This window comes from Carassius auratus, unplaced genomic scaffold (assembly GCF_003368295.1).
Source record: "Carassius auratus strain Wakin unplaced genomic scaffold, ASM336829v1 scaf_tig00014572, whole genome shotgun sequence".
NCBI classification, from domain to species: Eukaryota; Metazoa; Chordata; class Actinopteri; order Cypriniformes; family Cyprinidae; genus Carassius; species Carassius auratus.
In genome coordinates, this window is record NW_020524510.1 from 86479 (window position 1) to 105000 (window position 18522).

The 18522-nt window shown below is 42.3% G+C and overlaps 1 protein-coding gene and 1 pseudogene across 2 annotated transcripts; both read right to left on the reverse strand.

Moving 5' to 3' along the window:
* Positions 1 to 4694: 4694 nt before the first annotated feature.
* Positions 4695 to 12629, reverse strand: LOC113074415 (WD repeat-containing protein 20-like). Of its 2 annotated transcripts, XM_026247266.1 has the most exons (4): positions 12278 to 12605; positions 10218 to 10400; positions 8666 to 9886; positions 4695 to 5926 (listed from the first exon to the last, which is right to left on the reverse strand). In XM_026247266.1, exons 1-4 carry the CDS (start codon positions 12524 to 12526, stop codon positions 5873 to 5875), a joined length of 1707 nt encoding a protein of 568 aa, XP_026103051.1. In that variant the 5' UTR covers positions 12527 to 12605; the 3' UTR covers positions 4695 to 5872. The 2 variants fall into 2 exon arrangements, 1 of the variants encoding a protein (XP_026103051.1); XR_003280642.1 differs by lacking the exons at positions 4695 to 5926; positions 8666 to 9886 and having other exon boundaries at positions 10279 to 10400; positions 12188 to 12629.
* Positions 12630 to 16718: 4089 nt separating this feature from the next.
* LOC113074417 (cytoplasmic dynein 1 heavy chain 1-like) overlaps positions 16719 to 18522 on the reverse strand; it is a 54923-nt pseudogene continuing 53119 nt past the window's right edge.

Genomic DNA, 18522 nt, shown 5'->3' on the forward strand with positions numbered 1-18522 from the left:
TGTTAGTATGTATGTGTGTGTGTGTGTGTGTGTGAGAGAGAGAGAGAGAGAGAGAGAGCTGGACGACACATAGAGACCTGGTTACCTGAAGAAGAGCGAGTCTGTAATGAATGTAGATCAGGATCAGATGAGACAGAGACTAATACACATCCTTCAGAGACTCACTGTACAGTCAAATACAGCAGAACACTCTCACAAACTAAGAGATAAAGAGTGATCTGATCCTTCACTGCTCTGCAGCAGATGTTGACCTATGACCCTGAGGAGAACATCAGCACCCTGCTTCAGAGAACCACAGTAAGAACATTCAAACCGCTTCACTTACAGATGAACATCTGACCTGTAAATGCATTCCTCAGTGATGTGAGATCAGGGCCGCGGGAAGTAATTTTGAACAGGGGGTGCTGTGAATTTTTTTTTTTTTTTTGACAAAAAACCTATGAGCCTATAGGCCTATTTAAAATAAATTTTAAAAATAAATACATTGAGATTTACTACTATATTGTCATATACACTTCAGTGCACAGCCAGCCAGGGTCTGAAACACACAGACATCAGTTCTCAGATATGTGCAATGCGTTATTAATCTGAAGCAGAATCAGAAATAATAGTTTAATAATCGAAAGAAAACGAAATAATTACTTTCATTACAATTTCAGATAGCCTATACATACATGCAACTTATTTAGATACAACAAATAATATTACAACAAAATATAATATTAATCAAACTTCACAATAACGCTAAAACAATGCAATCGATTTGGTCAGCTGGCTTGAATCACTGCACGTTTATTTCACACGCAACTCTATTAACTCCAAAATCTTTTTACGCACACCACAAGGAAATAATCTCTGAATATTTAAGTAATTTGTTTATTGAACAGTTCTCCACATCCATTACGCAAAGAAAACACGCACAGTATAAAGTTTTCTGTCTCCATCTCCAACCTTTTTACACAAACCACAAGGAAATAATCTCCGACTATTTAAACTTTATTTAAAGGTTCTCCACAACCCTTACGCAAAGAACACACGAACGAAATAATACTCTCCATCTCCATCCCCACCACCTTACAAAAATACTATAGTGTACTACTTACAATTGCTTGGCTAGTCAAAGCTGATCCCATTTGTTGCCAAAAAAATAAATGTTACAAGCGCGGCAGCACCATACTCGTACCTGAGCTACATGCAGGCGGGGTGCCCTGGTTACAGGTGTCTAAATGTCGAGGTGCGCTCTGGGGTCGTGGACATAAAGTCTCTCATGAGGGGACGAATGTCCAGGGAGTTCAGAATGTCTGTGTTGGTATGCATCAGCGAAAACTATGTAAATTTACTAGTCAGCTGCTGCCAAAGATGAATGTATTCTGCGTGGAACGAGCGGGAAACCTCGTTACTCGGCGACCAAACCTGCCTGCCTGACGTTGACAACGTAACTTCCGAACCTGTGTTGATTAGGCCTCAAAATATGAAATTAAAATCCAAAATATACGTAATAGCCTACGTGTGTCAAAATAATTTTCTAAAATATTCATAAGGAATTTATAAATTGTGCAAAATATTTTAATAGGCCTACATTTTTTTTTAATCTCCCTCTCGTCACTAGGGGGTGCTGCAGCACCCCCAGCACCCCCACTTCCCGCGGCCATGTGTGAGATAACTCCAGCAGGCTGTCCGAGAGGAATCGTGGATCAGCTGTGGCACAATCAGGTGTTATATTATATATTAGACAACATACACAATTATTAACGAGACACTAATAATAAAAACATGAGGGAAGCAGCTGAAGCTGAACGAACATCCCTTCAGACATTAATCACGTGAACACACAAAGAGCTCTGCAGGAGCTTCGTTCACAGAATAGACGGGTGACGTGATACATACACTACTGATGCAGTGAATTAACCTAAATAGACAATGACGAGTGAAGTCAGTATTGTGCTTCTTTGGAATATTATTTCAGCAGCACATTTTTGTTAACTTCAATAAATACTAGTGCTGTCAAACGATTATTCCCATCCAAAATAAAAACTTTGTTTGCATAATATGTGTTTGTACGGTGAAACTTATTTACTGATGAATACAATTGCATGTATATATTTAACAAATATATGTTACGTCTATATACTATATTTCTATATGATATAATTTATATCAATATAAATATATACACAAATATGTTCAACATGTATGCTCTTTGTGTCTCTATATTAACATATTAAGTGTGTTTACAGTGTATATTATGTAAACAAACCTATTTTGGGGCTGATTAATCATTTGACAGCAGCAATGATTAAAATATAAAACGTTTAACAAACATTATTCAATTTAAGTTGTACTTTGTCTTCATCTAATGAACGTTAAACATAGTTGCTGTTCTGACAGAGAGAGCAGTACATAAGGAGTTAAACTCACAGACTCTCTGCAGCATCTCAAGCACAGCTCACATTTCCCAAAAGACACGGAGACGGTCTCAGAGACGGAAATGGTCTCAGAGACAGAGACGGAGACTGTCTCATAGATAGAGACGTTCTCAGAGACAGAGACGGTCTCAGAGACGGAGACGGTCTCAGAGACAGAGACGGAGACGGTCTCAGGAACAGAGACGGAGACGGATGGTCTCAGAGACAGAGATGGAGACTGTCTCAGAGACAGAGACGGAGACGGTCTCAGAGACGGAGACGGTCTCAGAGACGGAGACGGTCACGGAGACGGTCTCAGAGGCGGAGATGGTCTCAGAGACAGAGACGGAGATGGTCTCAGGAACAGAGATGGAGACTATCTCAGAGACAGAGACGGTCTCAGTGACAGAGACGGTCTCAGTGACAGAGATAGTCTCAGAAACAGAGACGGAGATGGTCGGAGACGGTCTCAGAGACAGAGATGGAGACGGTCTCAGTGACAGAGACGGAGATGGTCTCAGGAACAGAGATGGAGACGGTCTCAGAGACAGAGATGGAGACGGTCTCAGAGATGGAGACGGTCACGGAGACGGTCTCAGAGACGGAGACGGTCTCAGAGGCGGAGATGGTCTCAGAGACAGAGACGGAGATGGTCTCAGGAACAGAGACGGACGGTCTCAGAGACAGAGACGGATCTCAGAGACAGAGATGGTCTCAGAGACAGAGATGGTCTCAGAGACAGAGATGGAGACGGTCTCAGAGACGGAAATGGTCTCAGAGACAGAGACGGAGACTGTCTCATAGATAGAGACGTTCTCAGAGACAGAGACGGTCTCAGAGACGGAGACGGTCTCAGAGACAGAGACGGAGACGGTCTCAGGAACAGAGACGGAGACGGATGGTCTCAGAGACAGAGATGGAGACTGTCTCAGAGACAGAGACGGAGACGGTCTCAGAGACGGAGACGGTCACGGAGACGGTCTCAGAGGCGGAGATGGTCTCAGAGACAGAGACGGAGATGGTCTCAGGAACAGAGATGGAGACTATCTCAGAGACAGAGACGGTCTCAGTGACAGAGACGGTCTCAGTGACAGAGATAGTCTCAGAAACAGAGACGGAGATGGTCGGAGACGGTCTCAGAGACAGAGATGGAGACGGTCTCAGTGACAGAGACGGAGATGGTCTCAGGAACAGAGATGGAGACGGTCTCAGAGACAGAGATGGAGACGGTCTCAGAGATGGAGACGGTCACGGAGACGGTCTCAGAGACGGAGACGGTCTCAGAGGCGGAGATGGTCTCAGAGACAGAGACGGAGATGGTCTCAGGAACAGAGATGGAGACTATCTCAGAGACAGAGACGGTCTCAGTGACAGAGATAGTCTCAGAAACAGAGATGGTCGGAGACGGTCTCAGAGACAGAAATGGAGCTTTTAGCGGGAGCTCTTTCATAGTCTGTTGTTCCTCCTTTCGGTCAGCAGCAAACATGTATCTGTCCCGTTGTAAGAAGCGAGCGATAGCGCTAGTCCTGACGATGTCCCTATACGAGGGTTGGACTCCCAATCGAAGGGTTGTGAGTTCTAGTCTCGGGCCGGACGGAATTGTGGGTGGGGGGAGTGCATGTACAGTTCTCTCTCCACCTTCAATACCATGACTTAGGTGTCCTTGAGCAAGGCATCGAACCCCCAACTGCTCCCCGGGCGCTGCAGCATAAATGGCTGCCCACTGCTCCGGGTGTGTGTTCACAGTGTGTGTGTGTGTGTGTGTGTGTGTGTGTGTGCACTTCGGATGGGTTAAATACAGAGCACAAATTCTGAGTATGGGTCACCATACTTGGCTGAATGTCACTTCACTTTCACTTCCCTTTCAGTGAAGGGGTTTTACTCTACACTCGTTGTAGATTGCCATGTTTTGACATTTCCATTATTTTCAAACACTCTTTAAGAGTAGTCATCATCACTATACACTGATGCACATACAGCAGATCTGTATTCATACATTTGGTGATTTTAAATTAATGCATTTTAACATGAAATTTACCACAAAATCTTCCTTTACATTAGTTTTTCTGCTCTTTTCTTCCCCAATTACACAAATCATCATGAATAAAAACACACTTGATCAAATAAACACACTTTCAAAAGTTATGAATGTTGGCTGATGTACAATAGAACAAAAAATCCCCCAAAACAGGACAGGAAGTGTTATCAGTCACACTGGAGAGCACTAGTTAGTGGACTAGAGAGAACCACTACACTGAACACAACAGCCACACACACACACACCAGACATATATAGACTTTTTTTTAATGAAGAACAAAATGTGAAATGCAAAATGTTAACAAGAATAAAAAATATGAGCACTTGCACATCCTGGTCTTTCTCAGTTAGTGTGTTTCATCAACAGTGATTGGTAGTCACAAAAAAAGGGTTCGTTAAACATTTAATAGTGTCACACTGAGATTCTAGCGATCGACCGAGTGGCTTTTTTTGGTAGTACATAAGCGAAGTATGAACTCTTTCGTGCGGTTTGTTTCCTCTGCGTCTGTTAGACTTCCTGAGCGTCAGAGTCATGTGACGTGTGTGAATCTGTGACCAGAGACCAGCCACTCTCTTACACAAGATCAAAATACATCTGGGTGACAGTAAAACCAATCTAAACAAACAGAAACCTGCATATTTAAGATTTATTTTAATATTATTAAGTCTATTCGTCTGCTTTAGAAATGTCACTATTTCCTGTAATGATGACAAACGTTCACTAGAGTTACTGATCATTTGCTTTCTCCCCGATAAATCACTGAATTACAATATTATACATATAATACAAAGCAGATTTTTATCTGAAACAATATTAAAATAAATGCTCATAGATACAAAGTTTTAATCATAATTCTCCACATTATACCAGTCTGTGAGTCCTCGCACACAAAAATGTAAAGCCATTCTCTTCTAATAAACTATTAAGTGCAAAGAAATTTTCTTTAAAAAACTATGATTGCAGCATCCAGCTTTTCAGATTCAGATTTCAAGACAGAGGATATTAAAGCCAAGTGCATCGAGGCCTTCCCCAAACATCTCTCGCTTCCTTTCGTCTGTTTTGATCCTTTAAGGTAGTGACCAGAAAAACAACAAAATAAAATCAGTGCAAAGTTTTCAACAGCGGGGATGAAATCTGTTCCTGAAGAAGGAGGGTGAAAGGATCTCTGACGGAGTTCAAACCCACTGCGTTACACGACTGGATGATCTCACACACCTCGGGAAGCTTGAAGTACACAGGACCACAAATAACAGTGAGATGCATCTGAGAGTGAAAGCAAGAAAACAATTAAATAAATACTCTGAGAACAGAAGAAATGGAAGGAGCCCCGCGGTACAGTCTCTCCACGAGCCTCCGGAACGACAGAAAGCAGGAAAACTGGGAGTTCTGAGTGGAGACGGATGCGGATCTCATAGCAGCAGAGAGAGGCTATACTACTGTTCCACTGGGAGAACTGGCTTGGTTCTGGGAGGACAACAAACCCTGGAAAAGAGAAGAAGAAGAGACATTTGAACGAAGAACTATACAGAAGGAAACACATCTGACCAAACATCTCATGGTCTCATGATGTGTGACTGTAACCATTTTTGTTTCTGGACTGGGCAGATGTCTGCTGTCCACTGTGTGACTGCTTCAGTAAAGAGAAAGGAACTAACCCAAGCTGCTCAAACTAGTTCCTAACATAGAGGCTATTTTATGCCGCTGAAGTTGCTGACCCTGGTCCTGTGGATCGGCAGCGCTGCATGACCCCCGCTGATGGAGAGGAGATATCTCAATCGTTATATCATCAGCCTGTGAGATCGCTGCTACTCTGTTTTATCAAGCTAATTTATTTAATTATCTACTTAGTTTCAATGCCGGAAAGTGAACCAACTCCAACATAACCCTAATGTTTATAATGGGACTGAATATCTATATAAATGATGATAATTTAATAGAAACAGTGTAAGTTACTACTTATAGTGCTTACATTTCCTCAGTTATACAAACAGCAGCTACAGAAAACGAGAACGTTCACATTATTAAAGGGCATCACAAGCTCAGTTTAGTGTGAGTTTATGCACCTTTACTAACACTCCCGTTATAATCAGTGAAGCAGTCTACACTGTATGTTGAATAATACTTATATCGCATGTACACTTTGTTGTTTATGATGAGAGTATTCAAGAGAGATCACTCAACAACAACCTTCAGCGGTGACAGGAGAGATGGACGATATCTTAGAGTTTGTGATATACCGGTAAAAAACTCTCCCCATGATTAGAAATGGTTTTATTGCGATAATAATGCTAAAGTCTAGTTGTTGACACACGGAGGAAGGAGGATGTGAAACTGAGGAGTTTATTGCTCCTTCTATAATCTGCAACTGGTTTGGTCAAAAATCAGTCTGAGCCTTGAATAAATGTACTTCAGTAGAGATACAGCTTTGCATGTTCATGAGTCTGTTTACAAACCTGTTCTCAAGCAAAGATGTCATTTAATCACAAGCTTTTTCTGCAAATTAGCTTAACATAATCAAGTGTTTCAAATAACTTTTTGTGATCAGACGTGGTTTTAATATCACAGTATGAGGAAGAGATCAAACTATTTTATAGTTATACGCAGAGAAGCATTGCATTACAATTATTATACTTTATCCTTGTAAAAATACCCGATTGCTTTAACACCGATAAGCCGTGTATTGTCGCAGTCGTAAGTCTATTGTCTTCATGTCTCTATCTGTGTTTTATTCAGCTACAGGGATCACTGGATACTTCTGTTCATATGATTTCATGAAGCGTCCTCAGAGATATCACTTCTGCAATGCATGCTAGAGATGTTCATTTCTGTTATTTTTCCTAATTTAATTAAATGAGAAAGTATTTTTAACGGTTTACCGACACTTATCCTAACATTTGTTTCCCGGGGGTTAATTGTACATGTGCAAAAAGCAGCAAACGACAGAACCTGAGGATTCACATGGTCTTCATCTCACATCACACCAGCGGAGAAAACATAATAAAACTAGACTATAAATAGCGAATATAAATAGATCAGTTCGTTTTTGTGCTGCGCGATAGAAAACAGATGACATCCGCTTTTCTTTAGGCTTATAATATTATAATATTGTGTCTTGTCTTGACTAAAGGAGCAGTTGCTTCCACTGAAAAAAATAAACACTCATGTTATTGCTTGCTCACACAGTTGAGCTTCACTACCTTGACAATACAGACTGTTCATTATTCAGTTTGGTTTTGGCCTAAATTAATTAGTTGTGGCTTAGGTTTTAGGTTTATTGGTTCTTATATTTTTAATTCTTGTTCTTTTTTTTTTTTTTAAATACTGTTAATTGAAAGGATTTATTGTGGAGTGAGGGAAACTAAAATATCCTAGCTACCGTAGTTTTCGAACAATAAGTCACACCTGAGTATAAGTCGCATCAGTACAAAAATAGGTCATGATGAGGACAAAAACATATATAAGTCACATTTATTTAGAACCAAGAACCAAGAGAAAACATTACCGTCTCCAGCCGCGAGAGGGCGCTGTGTGTCTTCAGTGTAGACTACAGGAGAACTGAGCAGCATAGAGCGCCCTCTGGCGGCTGGAGACGGTAATGTTTTCTCTCGGTTTATGTCAAATTAATTTTGATAAATAAGTCGCAGGACCAGCCAAACTATGAAAAAAGGTGTGACTTATAGTCTGGAAAATTTACAGTGTTTATTATAATTTGTAAATATGGGTGCTCCGATCACGATCGGCCGATCGTTAATGCGCATCTCGTCAGTAAAGCCGGTTCTCTAATCAGCGGTTAATTGCATCAGGTGCGTGATTTCACATAGAGCAGCTGTTACTACACAGAGCCGTTGTTAACTGAGAATTTTCAGCGTTTTTTGGCGCATCTTCTCAGTTAACAACGGCTCTGTGTAGTAACAGCTGCTCTATGTGAAATCACGCACCTGATGCAATTAACCGCTGATTAGAGAACCGGCTTTACTGACGAGATGCGCATTAATGATCGGCCGATCATGATCGAAGCACCCCTATTTGTAAACATTCTTCACGTCAGCATTAGGCCTATAACTAAATGAAATAAAACGTGACAAGTTTTTTCTCTAAAAATAGGAAACATAACACTTTTGCAAAGGATTCCCTGAAATATTGTCATTGATAACGTTAATGCAATAAATACCAGAAGGTATAGTGATATATTCTAAACCCCGGACGCTCATCCCTACTCACCACTTTGCCGGGTCTCGCCCACGTGCAGATAAACCCCTCCTGACACGCGGTCACTAAACAGTCCTCTAGAAAGATGAGCACGGTGAGTCTCTCGTGTGCGATCTTTTTACAGATGAGCGGCTCGAGCAGCGGCACGTCCTGCATGCGCGGACACAGCGGCGTGCCCAGAGTCTTGGCGGGGTCTGTTTTGGTTTTGGTCAGCAGGTTGAGCTTGTCGCTGCTCTTGCTGCTGATGTGGCCCATGCTGTGGTTGCGCTTGTGGTCTTTGTCGGGGTGCCGCTCCTTGCGGTCGTGCAGCGAGAGCGTGGCGAACTTGCTGACTCCGGCGGCGATGGGGTTGTCCGAGGCGGCGCTCTTGCTGTTAGCGGCGGAGTGCGGGAGGCTGTTGGAGCGCGGCAGCGGAGCGGGGAGCGAGCTGGAGCCATCACTGCTGCTGGCGTTCATCACATTAGTGTGCGTCCGCGTCCGGGACAGAGGGAGGTGTGGGAACAGGATGTCCTCCGTCAGGTCCCACAGGCACAGCTGAGTGTCCTGCCCCACCGAGCCGAAGCGGTAGGTCACGCTGACCGGTCGGCTGTCCGTGGAGTTGCGCTTGGACAGACGTGACTGTGTGCTGTTGGCCCGGTCTCGGCCGAAGTGGATTTGATCCTGGAAGTCCTCGTCGCTGCCGCTGAACTCCATGGGCTCGCTCTCCTCCACGCTGGTGGTGTAGTGGTCAAACGCCACCACGCTCACCCAGGACTTGTGTCCGTGTCCGCGGGCGATCACCCGGCAGTCTGAGAAGCACCAGACGGTCACCAGGTCGTCCTCGCCGCCGGCCACGATGTACTTCCCGTCAGGGCTCCAGCAGACGCACAGCAGGCCTCCGAAGTAGCTCTTCATGGTGCCGTGCAGCTCCACCGCGTCGAAGTTGAAGACCCGCAGGAAACCGTCCTGACTCACGCAGGCCAGGAACTTCCCGTCGGGAGAGAAGGAGAACTCGTTGAGCGCGCCCTCGCCCACCGTCCACTTGAGCAGAGGGTTGCGCGTGGACTTGCTCTTGCAGGTGTGAACGCTGTAGTTCTCGCCCTGCTTCAGCAGCTGGTAGTGAGGCACCGTGGTGCCGCAGGTGTGCTCCACGTTATACAGGTACATGCTCCCGCTGGAGTGAGCCACGAGGAACAGGCTCTCGGAGCCAGGGACCCACTTCACACACGTGACCCGGGATTTATCTATGAGTCTCTGAGCGGAGCAGGAGAAGACACAAGACACAGAGGACACGAGGTTAGTTCGAGCGGATGATTTTCATCAATGCGTAACAATAAATCCTGTGAGTGCTCAATAAATGAGGTGGAAGCTGCTGTTTGGGAACGCAGACAACTCTACAGAAATACTTTGACCACAGACTTTACTCTTTACTTTGATTTCAGAAGCTGTGAAGGAGATCTGAGCTGTTAGTCCAGGTCTCGTGACTCTATCAGTGCGCATGGAGCAGTTTATCCAGCGCTTTCATCACAATTCAAACACATTTTTAAACTAGTTTAAAGCTGGATGAAACAGTGCTGACACTCACTTCTTCATTGAAGAGTTTGCTGGTCTCCTTCTTGATGGGGTCGATGAGCTGCACCTGTCCAGCGGAGAAGCCCACCAGCAGAGACACGCTCTCCGCCGTCGCCGTCAGGTGATTGAAGTCGTGGCACGTGGGCTGCGTTCCCTTGTAGATCCGCTTGTCTATGGGCTTACTCAGATCAGCAGCCTACAGCCCAACACACACACACACACACACAGAGAGAGAGACTGAACACCTGCAGAACAACCTGATACACACACACACACACTCTCTCACACACTCAAATACTCACACACACGCACGCGCACACAGAGAGAGAGAGAGACTGAACACCTGCAGAACAACCTGATACACACACACACACACTCACTCACTCTCTCACACACACAAACACTTTCTGAAAACATTAACACAAGCACTCTCTTGATATCAGGGTTATTGATGCTCAGCTCATGTGTTCTGGAGTCAAACCACTGAAAACAGCTGAAATCTGAACTACATTTTACAGTTTGTTAAAAATGCTTAGTATTTGAAACTAGGGCTCCATTTCTCAACTTTACACACAAATCCACAAAACATCACACACATCTTGCAAATGCAAACACTTGTTTCAAAGCTGTTTTCTAAATAAGTTTTTTTTGCATAATAACTATACACATAAAATAATAATCGACATACATGCCAAACACACCAATCACACGCCTGCGAATCCAGACACACACCAATCACACGCCTGCGAATCCAGACACACACCAATCACACGCCTGCGAATCCAGACACAGACCAATCACACGCCTGCGAATCCAGACACAGACCAATCACACGCCTGCGAATCCAGACACAGACCAATCACACGCCTGCGAATCCAGACACACACCAATCACACGCCTGCGAATCCAGACACAGACCAATCACACGCCTGCGAATCCAGACACACACCAATCACACGCCTGCGAATCCAGACACAGACCAATCACACGCCTGCGAATCCAGACACACATTTCACAAGGCTGCAAATCCAGAAACGCACCAATCACATGCCTGCAAAAACAGACACACACACACACACACACTTCACACGCCCGTGTGAACACATGAACCACTGAACTGATGAATCACACACACTCCTCACAGCAGATCAATAATCCTCACACTCACTTATTTACTGCAAACACTGTCAAAACACACAAACACACAAAAACACATTCATTACAACACAAACACAGACAAAAATGCACTCATTACAACACACAAACACTCACACTATACAACACTCATTAAAAAACATACACATACACACACACACACACACACACACACACACACACACTACTTAGAATACACACACAATAACACACATTACAAAACACACACACACACACACTCATTACAACACACACACAAACACACTCACACTATACAACACTCATTAAAAAACATACATACACACACACTACTTAGAATACACACACAATAACACACTGATTACAAAACACACACACACACACACAATAACACACTGATTACAAAACACACACACACTCATTACAACATACACACACACACACACACACACTCATTACAACACACACACACACACACACACACACACACTCATTACAACACACACACACACACACACACACACTCATTACAACACACACACACACACAATAACACACACACACACTCATTACAACACACACACACACACAATAACACACTCATTACAAAACACACACACACACACACACACACACTCATTACAACAGACACACACACACACACACTCATTACAACAGACACACACACACACACACACACACACACATATATACACACAAACACACACACACACACACACACACACACACACACACACACACACACTCATTACAACAGACACACACACACACATATATATATATACACACACACACACACACACACACACATATAAACAAACCGCTCACTTTGATTCGCGCGTCAGCTCGCGTGCGTGCGTGTCATTGGCGTCGCGTCACGCGTGAAGTGAAATAACGCTATGAACGCGTCGCGCTCACCTTCCTGACGCCTTTATAGATGTAGAAGTAGAGCTCCCGGCCCACATTGAAGCAGATGCGCTCGCCGTTCCCGGACTGATCGTTGACGTTGACGAACGAGACTCTGACGGGGTTCGATCCCTGAGAGTTGAAGGGCACTCGGTTGGGTCTGCTGTACTCTGAGTGCGTGAGGAGTTTATATGCGCCTTCTCGCGTGCTGAACTGACTCTTGATTTCGTTCATCTCCTTCCCTCCTCCCTCCGCCGCCATCTTTGACACTTACATTCATCCTTCCGCAACCGGATCTGACGCGCCGCGCATGCGCACTACACACCTGCGCGCCGCCTCGCTCCGGGGTTCACCACGAGTTTACGGGAGGATCCTTATTCTATTTATTTATTTTATTTATTTTATTTAAACATCGTCACCTCAGAAAAAGTCAGTTTTTTATGTCTCTTAGAATTAAACCAAAAATCAAGAAGAAAATATTAAGTTTATTGCGTGATAAAAACAACGAACCATAAACACAATCCAATTAATGTTTTTACATACATATTTTTCTTCTACCAATTTTGTGTAAAAATTATTGGTAAAATTGACGTCTTGAACAAGATTCTTAATTATTTAATAATCTTCAGTATAAAATCTTATGTTTCAGAATATTTAGGGATTCTTGTGGTCAAGTTGTTTACTGGCATGAGATTTGAATTATAGTATTTCCAAAGCATTTAAATAAAGAATAAAATATAAAATATGATTACACCATTAAAGTAAAAGGAGACAATAAATGAGTAATGAATGAGAGAAAAGTAGATCAATACAATAAAAAAACGGATAATATTTCAAATATTAATAATAGTAATTATTATATCTAATTAAGAATATAAAATGAAGCAGTTGAGTACAATAAATTATCCCTTTCGAATGAATGTGTATGGGGTATAGATATTTTGCAGCTAGTTTGACTGCCATCTCATTCTCTCCAAGTATACAGAGTAGTTTCTCTGAGTCATTTAGAGACAAGAATGAAGGATTCAACGCTTCAAACTGTGGGAAGAATGTTTCTCTTGTACGAAGTGTTTCTCATCCTCTGTTTGATTCGCTCTTCTCTCGGTAGCCAGGATTTTTTGTCTACCGATCTCTATTTCCAAATCATGATCACTGAGTCGATATTTTGAAAGGATTTGTATTTCTTTTAATTGTCAAGTCACCTTTATTTATTAAGTGGTTTAAACAAAAAAGATTAAACAGGAAAACAGTGTGTCAATAATGCAAAATGATAGTTAAAGGCAGTTCATCATTGAATTCAGTGATGTCATCTCTGTTCAGTTAAATAGTGTCTGTGCATTTATTTGCAATCAAGTCAATGATATCGCTGTAGATGAAGTGACCCCAACTAAGCAAGCCAGAGGCGACAGCGGCAAGGAACCGAAACTCCATCGGTGACAGAATGGAGAAAAAAACCTTGGGAGAAACCAGGCTCAGTTGGGGTCAGTTCTCCTCTGACCAGACGAAACCAGTAGTTCAATTCCAGGCTGCAGCAAAGTCAGATTGTGCAGAAGAATCATCTGTTTCCTGTGGTCTTGTCCTGGTGCTCCTCTGAGACAAGGTCTTTACAGGGGATCTGTATCTGGGCTCTAGTTGTCCTGGTCTCCGCTGTCTTTCAGGGATGTAGAGGTCCTTTCTAGGTGCTGATCCACCATCTGGTCTGGATACGTACTGGATCCGGGCGACTGCAGTGACCCTCTGATCTGGACACAGACTGGATCTGGTGGCCACGGTGACCTCGGAACAAGAGAGAAACAGACAAATATTAGCGTAGATGCCATTCTTCTAATGATGTAGCAAGTACATCGGGTGTTATGGGAAGTGTTTCCGGTTCCAGTTTACCTAATTAATGCAGCCTAAAAATCCTTTAACGGATTTGGATATTAAAAGCATATTAGTATGTTATGTGTAAGCCAGGTTAAAGAGATGGGTCTTTAATCTAGATTTAAACTGCAAGAGTGTGTCTGCCTCCCGAACAATGTTAGGTAGGTTATTCCAGAGTTTAGGAGCCAAATAGGAAAAGGACCTGCCACCCGCAGTTGATTTTGATATTCTAGGTATTATCAAATTGCCTGAGTTTTGAGAACGTAGCGGACGTAGAGGAGTATAATGTAAAAGGAGCTCATTCAAATACTGAGGTGCTAAACCATTCAGGGCTTTATAAGTAATAAGCAATATTTTAAGATCTATATGATGTTTGATAGGGAGCCAGTGCAGTGTGGACAGGACCGGGCTAATATGGTCATACTTCCTGGTTCTAATAAGAACTCTTGCTGCTGCATTTTGGACTAGCTGTAGTGTGTCAGAACAACCTACACGCTTAGAACAACACCAACCTGACAACACTGTGTTCAGGGCATGTAGTTACAGATAAAAAAAAAAAGTGTTTATTGCATATAGAAAATAATTTTGCCATAAATAAAAGTAAATAGTTCACAACTCAGTACAGCAAATATATTGCATACTGTAAATACTGCAAGTAATACAGTATTGAATTTCTGTATTTTCAGTATACAAATAAAAATAAAATACGAACAAAATACGAACAAAGACAACTCTAAATGAAAAGCGTATTACACAAAATATTGTGCAATTGGAAAATCAAAATCAGTGAGAGACTCATTCTGCCTCAGCATCTCTTCTTCATCCTGGGTCCGGACAGAGGACTTCGTCCACATCTCATGTGATGTTGTCCCTTCCTCTCGTGTGCCGGATCCAGCCTAGACAACACTCCACACCCATGTCATCACAGGCCAATTCCATTTCCTGTAAAAGACTTGCCCTTGTATATGGGTTACAGTCATAGACCTTCCATCCCCACACAGAGAAACACTCTTATTGGGTTGAGGAAAGGGCTGTTTGGTGGAAGACAAACACTCACGGATCGCTGGGTGATGTTGAACCTTTCATGTATTCGGACACCACGGTGAAAGCTGACATTGTCCCAAACCACAACATAGACCGGATGCACTGCCTGATCATGATCCTGCTGCTCGCGTTCATACAAAACATCCCGAAGACCACCCAGAAATGTAAGACGGTCAGAGTTATATGGCCCCAGGGTGGATGACAGTGGAAAACCCTTCTCCTCTTCACCAGATTGAACCCTGCTTCATCTACAAAAATATATTTCTGGGGCCTTTCCATGGAATCCATTTCTATATATAAAAGATAAATAGTTTTGCAAGTGTTCCAGAAAGACATACTTCTGTAAAAGTGTTTTGACGGATCATATGAACAACGAGAGCCTCTTGCTGTTGGGAGAACGAAGCAGTCCTTCATCCTCATTTGCTTGTCTTGCAGTTCTACTAAAGGGGAAATGCTCTTACAGATGTGTACATACAGAAACAATAGGTGGACTTCACATTCATGTGTAAAATGTATTGTAAATCTTTTTTTTCTTTTTTCCCCACTCCCTTCTTTTGATGAACTGATGTCCTAGATCAAATGTATACAGTAAACTTTCAGTCGCACAAATGAGAATAAAACATTTACCGGTTCTCTTCTCCTAATCTCCTGATTATGGAGGCCACGGAGTCTGGACACACTGGTTTGTACTCTTTGTCCTGCTTCTCATCGTCATTCCAGGAACAAGAACATGGTCTATCAAGAGTTGCCGAATTTGATCTGAGATCACTATTGTTGGTCTTGCTCTTCGTTGTCCTTGTACTCTTCCTCCTCTTCCTCTCACATTGTCTCCGTCCATCGTGGTATCAACCCTCACCGTACCTGGGTCACCTGTACTGTCTTATATTCTAGAACTGATTCGATCTCATCATTAGAAACAAGTGTGAACAGTTTAGAGTTGTTGTGTGTAAACGATGGCAGTTGTGTTGTAGTTGTGTTTAACTCTTGCCACATGTATTTACCATCCTGCAACAGTACAAAATGTGTTTTAGTGAGTGAGAATGTGTTTAGAGTTTTGTAAAAAGAGTGGATGAGATTTGCAAACAGTGTCGTAACTACCTGAACTCGTTTAAGATTTTGCCGAATGTGTTTAGGCCACTGAGCTTTGGGTTCAGAGAATGGGGTTTAGTGTTTTAGCAGTTGTGAAATACTGTAAATGAAGAGTAATAACCCTAACCTCAGGCTGTTCACAGAGAGTTTGTCTTTACACAGTGAGCAAGCGAACGTCTGGAGAAAATGAGCCAGTTTCACTGCGTTTCTTATGAATATGAGTGCTTGGAGATTCATTACTGGCATCCAAAGAGAGAAGCCCTCTTCATGTTAATGTGTGTGTACCATTGTTTTTCATCTGAACGCTCGTTTCTTCAGCTTCATGATCTAATCTGAAGGAAAAACTGAAAGTTCAGGGTCAGTTTGTTTAATACTAACCCTTATGACTGGTTTGTGGTCTACATCTAATGTTATTACAGCCTCAGATGAATTAAACACACATGAAATACACTGGAGAAACATTTCATCTAAATGTACTTTATTGGAAACCACTAATCATGCAAAACTTGAATCAACTTCCATTTTCCATCTAAACCCCACAATCCTCTTCAGTTCTGCTGAAACATCTGTCTCAGAAACCCAACACAATCCACTTCCACATGCGTCTGGCTCTCGAACCCTTCCCAGTTAAGCTATGGATCTCTACAGTAATGATGAGTGGAGGAGACATTATTCGGTGCAGAGGATGGCCACGCCGCGCTCGTAGAAGTGATGCGGGTCTTCTTTGGTGGCGATGTCGAGGTCGACGGTGAAGATGAGGTCAGAGCGAGTGAAGTTGAGATACACGGGGAGCGTGACCTGCAGACGAGGACAGAGAAACACAGAATCACGGATCAGACCTGCACACCGTGGTCACTGCGTCTGCTACGAGGGCTCAGTTAAACTCATTGTTTGTAAATGTATAAACAAAAAATCAAGTGTTATTTTTAGTGTCACCCTGATGATTTATCAAAAATGACTATCGAGGTGCCTCCAGAACAAACTACTATATTGTTTTTTAGAGAGTTTTTATAGATGAGACTGAGGTTGATTACAGGAGTAGAAAACTACAGAAATCTGTTTAATGAGAGTAAGATCATTACTGCCGAGCGTCTGCTTGGGTTTTATTATACTTCAATTTATCTTTCATATTGTAATGTAGTTTGAGCAACTACTTTTCCTACAACTCTACAAAAAACATATCTGTCCTTCAGAAGTGTTTAAGATTGCATCCCGATCAAACACACACTTCAGCTGCTGCTATACACATATATATATATATAAAAGATTAATATTTTTTACGTACAAGATCTATTCAAGCGAGGATCACATTCCCACACGTTTTAGAAAGTGTTTTAATTAAATTGATCAGTTCACCTGAAGCTCTCACTAGAGGACAATACTTAATAAACTATGGAATAGTTTCTAGAAAAACAAATCTGCTTTAATAAGTTATAAAAGCTGTATAAAGGGATCATTTTAATGCTGTTTTGTAAAAGTTTTTTTTTTTTTCTTAAAATCCATTTCATGTATTATATTGTTTTTGGAGAACATTAATTGTAATGTTTTTTTGACGTGGCCCTGAAGCACAAATCCAGTCCTACAGGTTCAATTCTTTGAAACCGCGATGTCTACATCATCATCATCTGAATAAATGATCTCTCCAGTGATGTGTGGTTTGTGAGGAGCACAATATTTGTCTGAGATACAACTATCTGAAAATCTGGAATCTGAGGGAGCAAAAAAATCTAAATATTGAAAATCATCTTTAAAGTTGTTCAGATGAAGTTCTTAGCAATGCATATTACTAATCAAACATTAAGTTCTGATATATTTACAGTAGGAGATTTACTAAATATCTTCATGAACATGATCTTTACTTAATATCCTAATGATTTTTGTCATAAAAGAGAAATGTATAATTGTGACTCATACAGTGTATTGTTGTGTATTTCTCCAAATATCTGTCTGTGACACTGATGCTGCTTCTGTGCTGCAGGACACTGATGTTGTAATTAATTTGTAGTTATTGGTATTTATATATTCGTTCTTGTAATTGATCTCATTCTTTAATTTCACGATTAGTTTTCTTTATCTTTTGGGTGGAGGTTTTCCGTGTCTCCCTGCACAGGAAATGGATTGTGCTTGTGTTTATTGTATTGTTCTGATCCAGGAGCAGAGACTGACCGTGCTCCTCTTCTCGCTGTTGCTCTGCTTCATCCAGCGCAGCTGCGTCAGCGGCAGTTCAGTCGAGATACTGCTGCACAGAGAGAGCTTGTTGT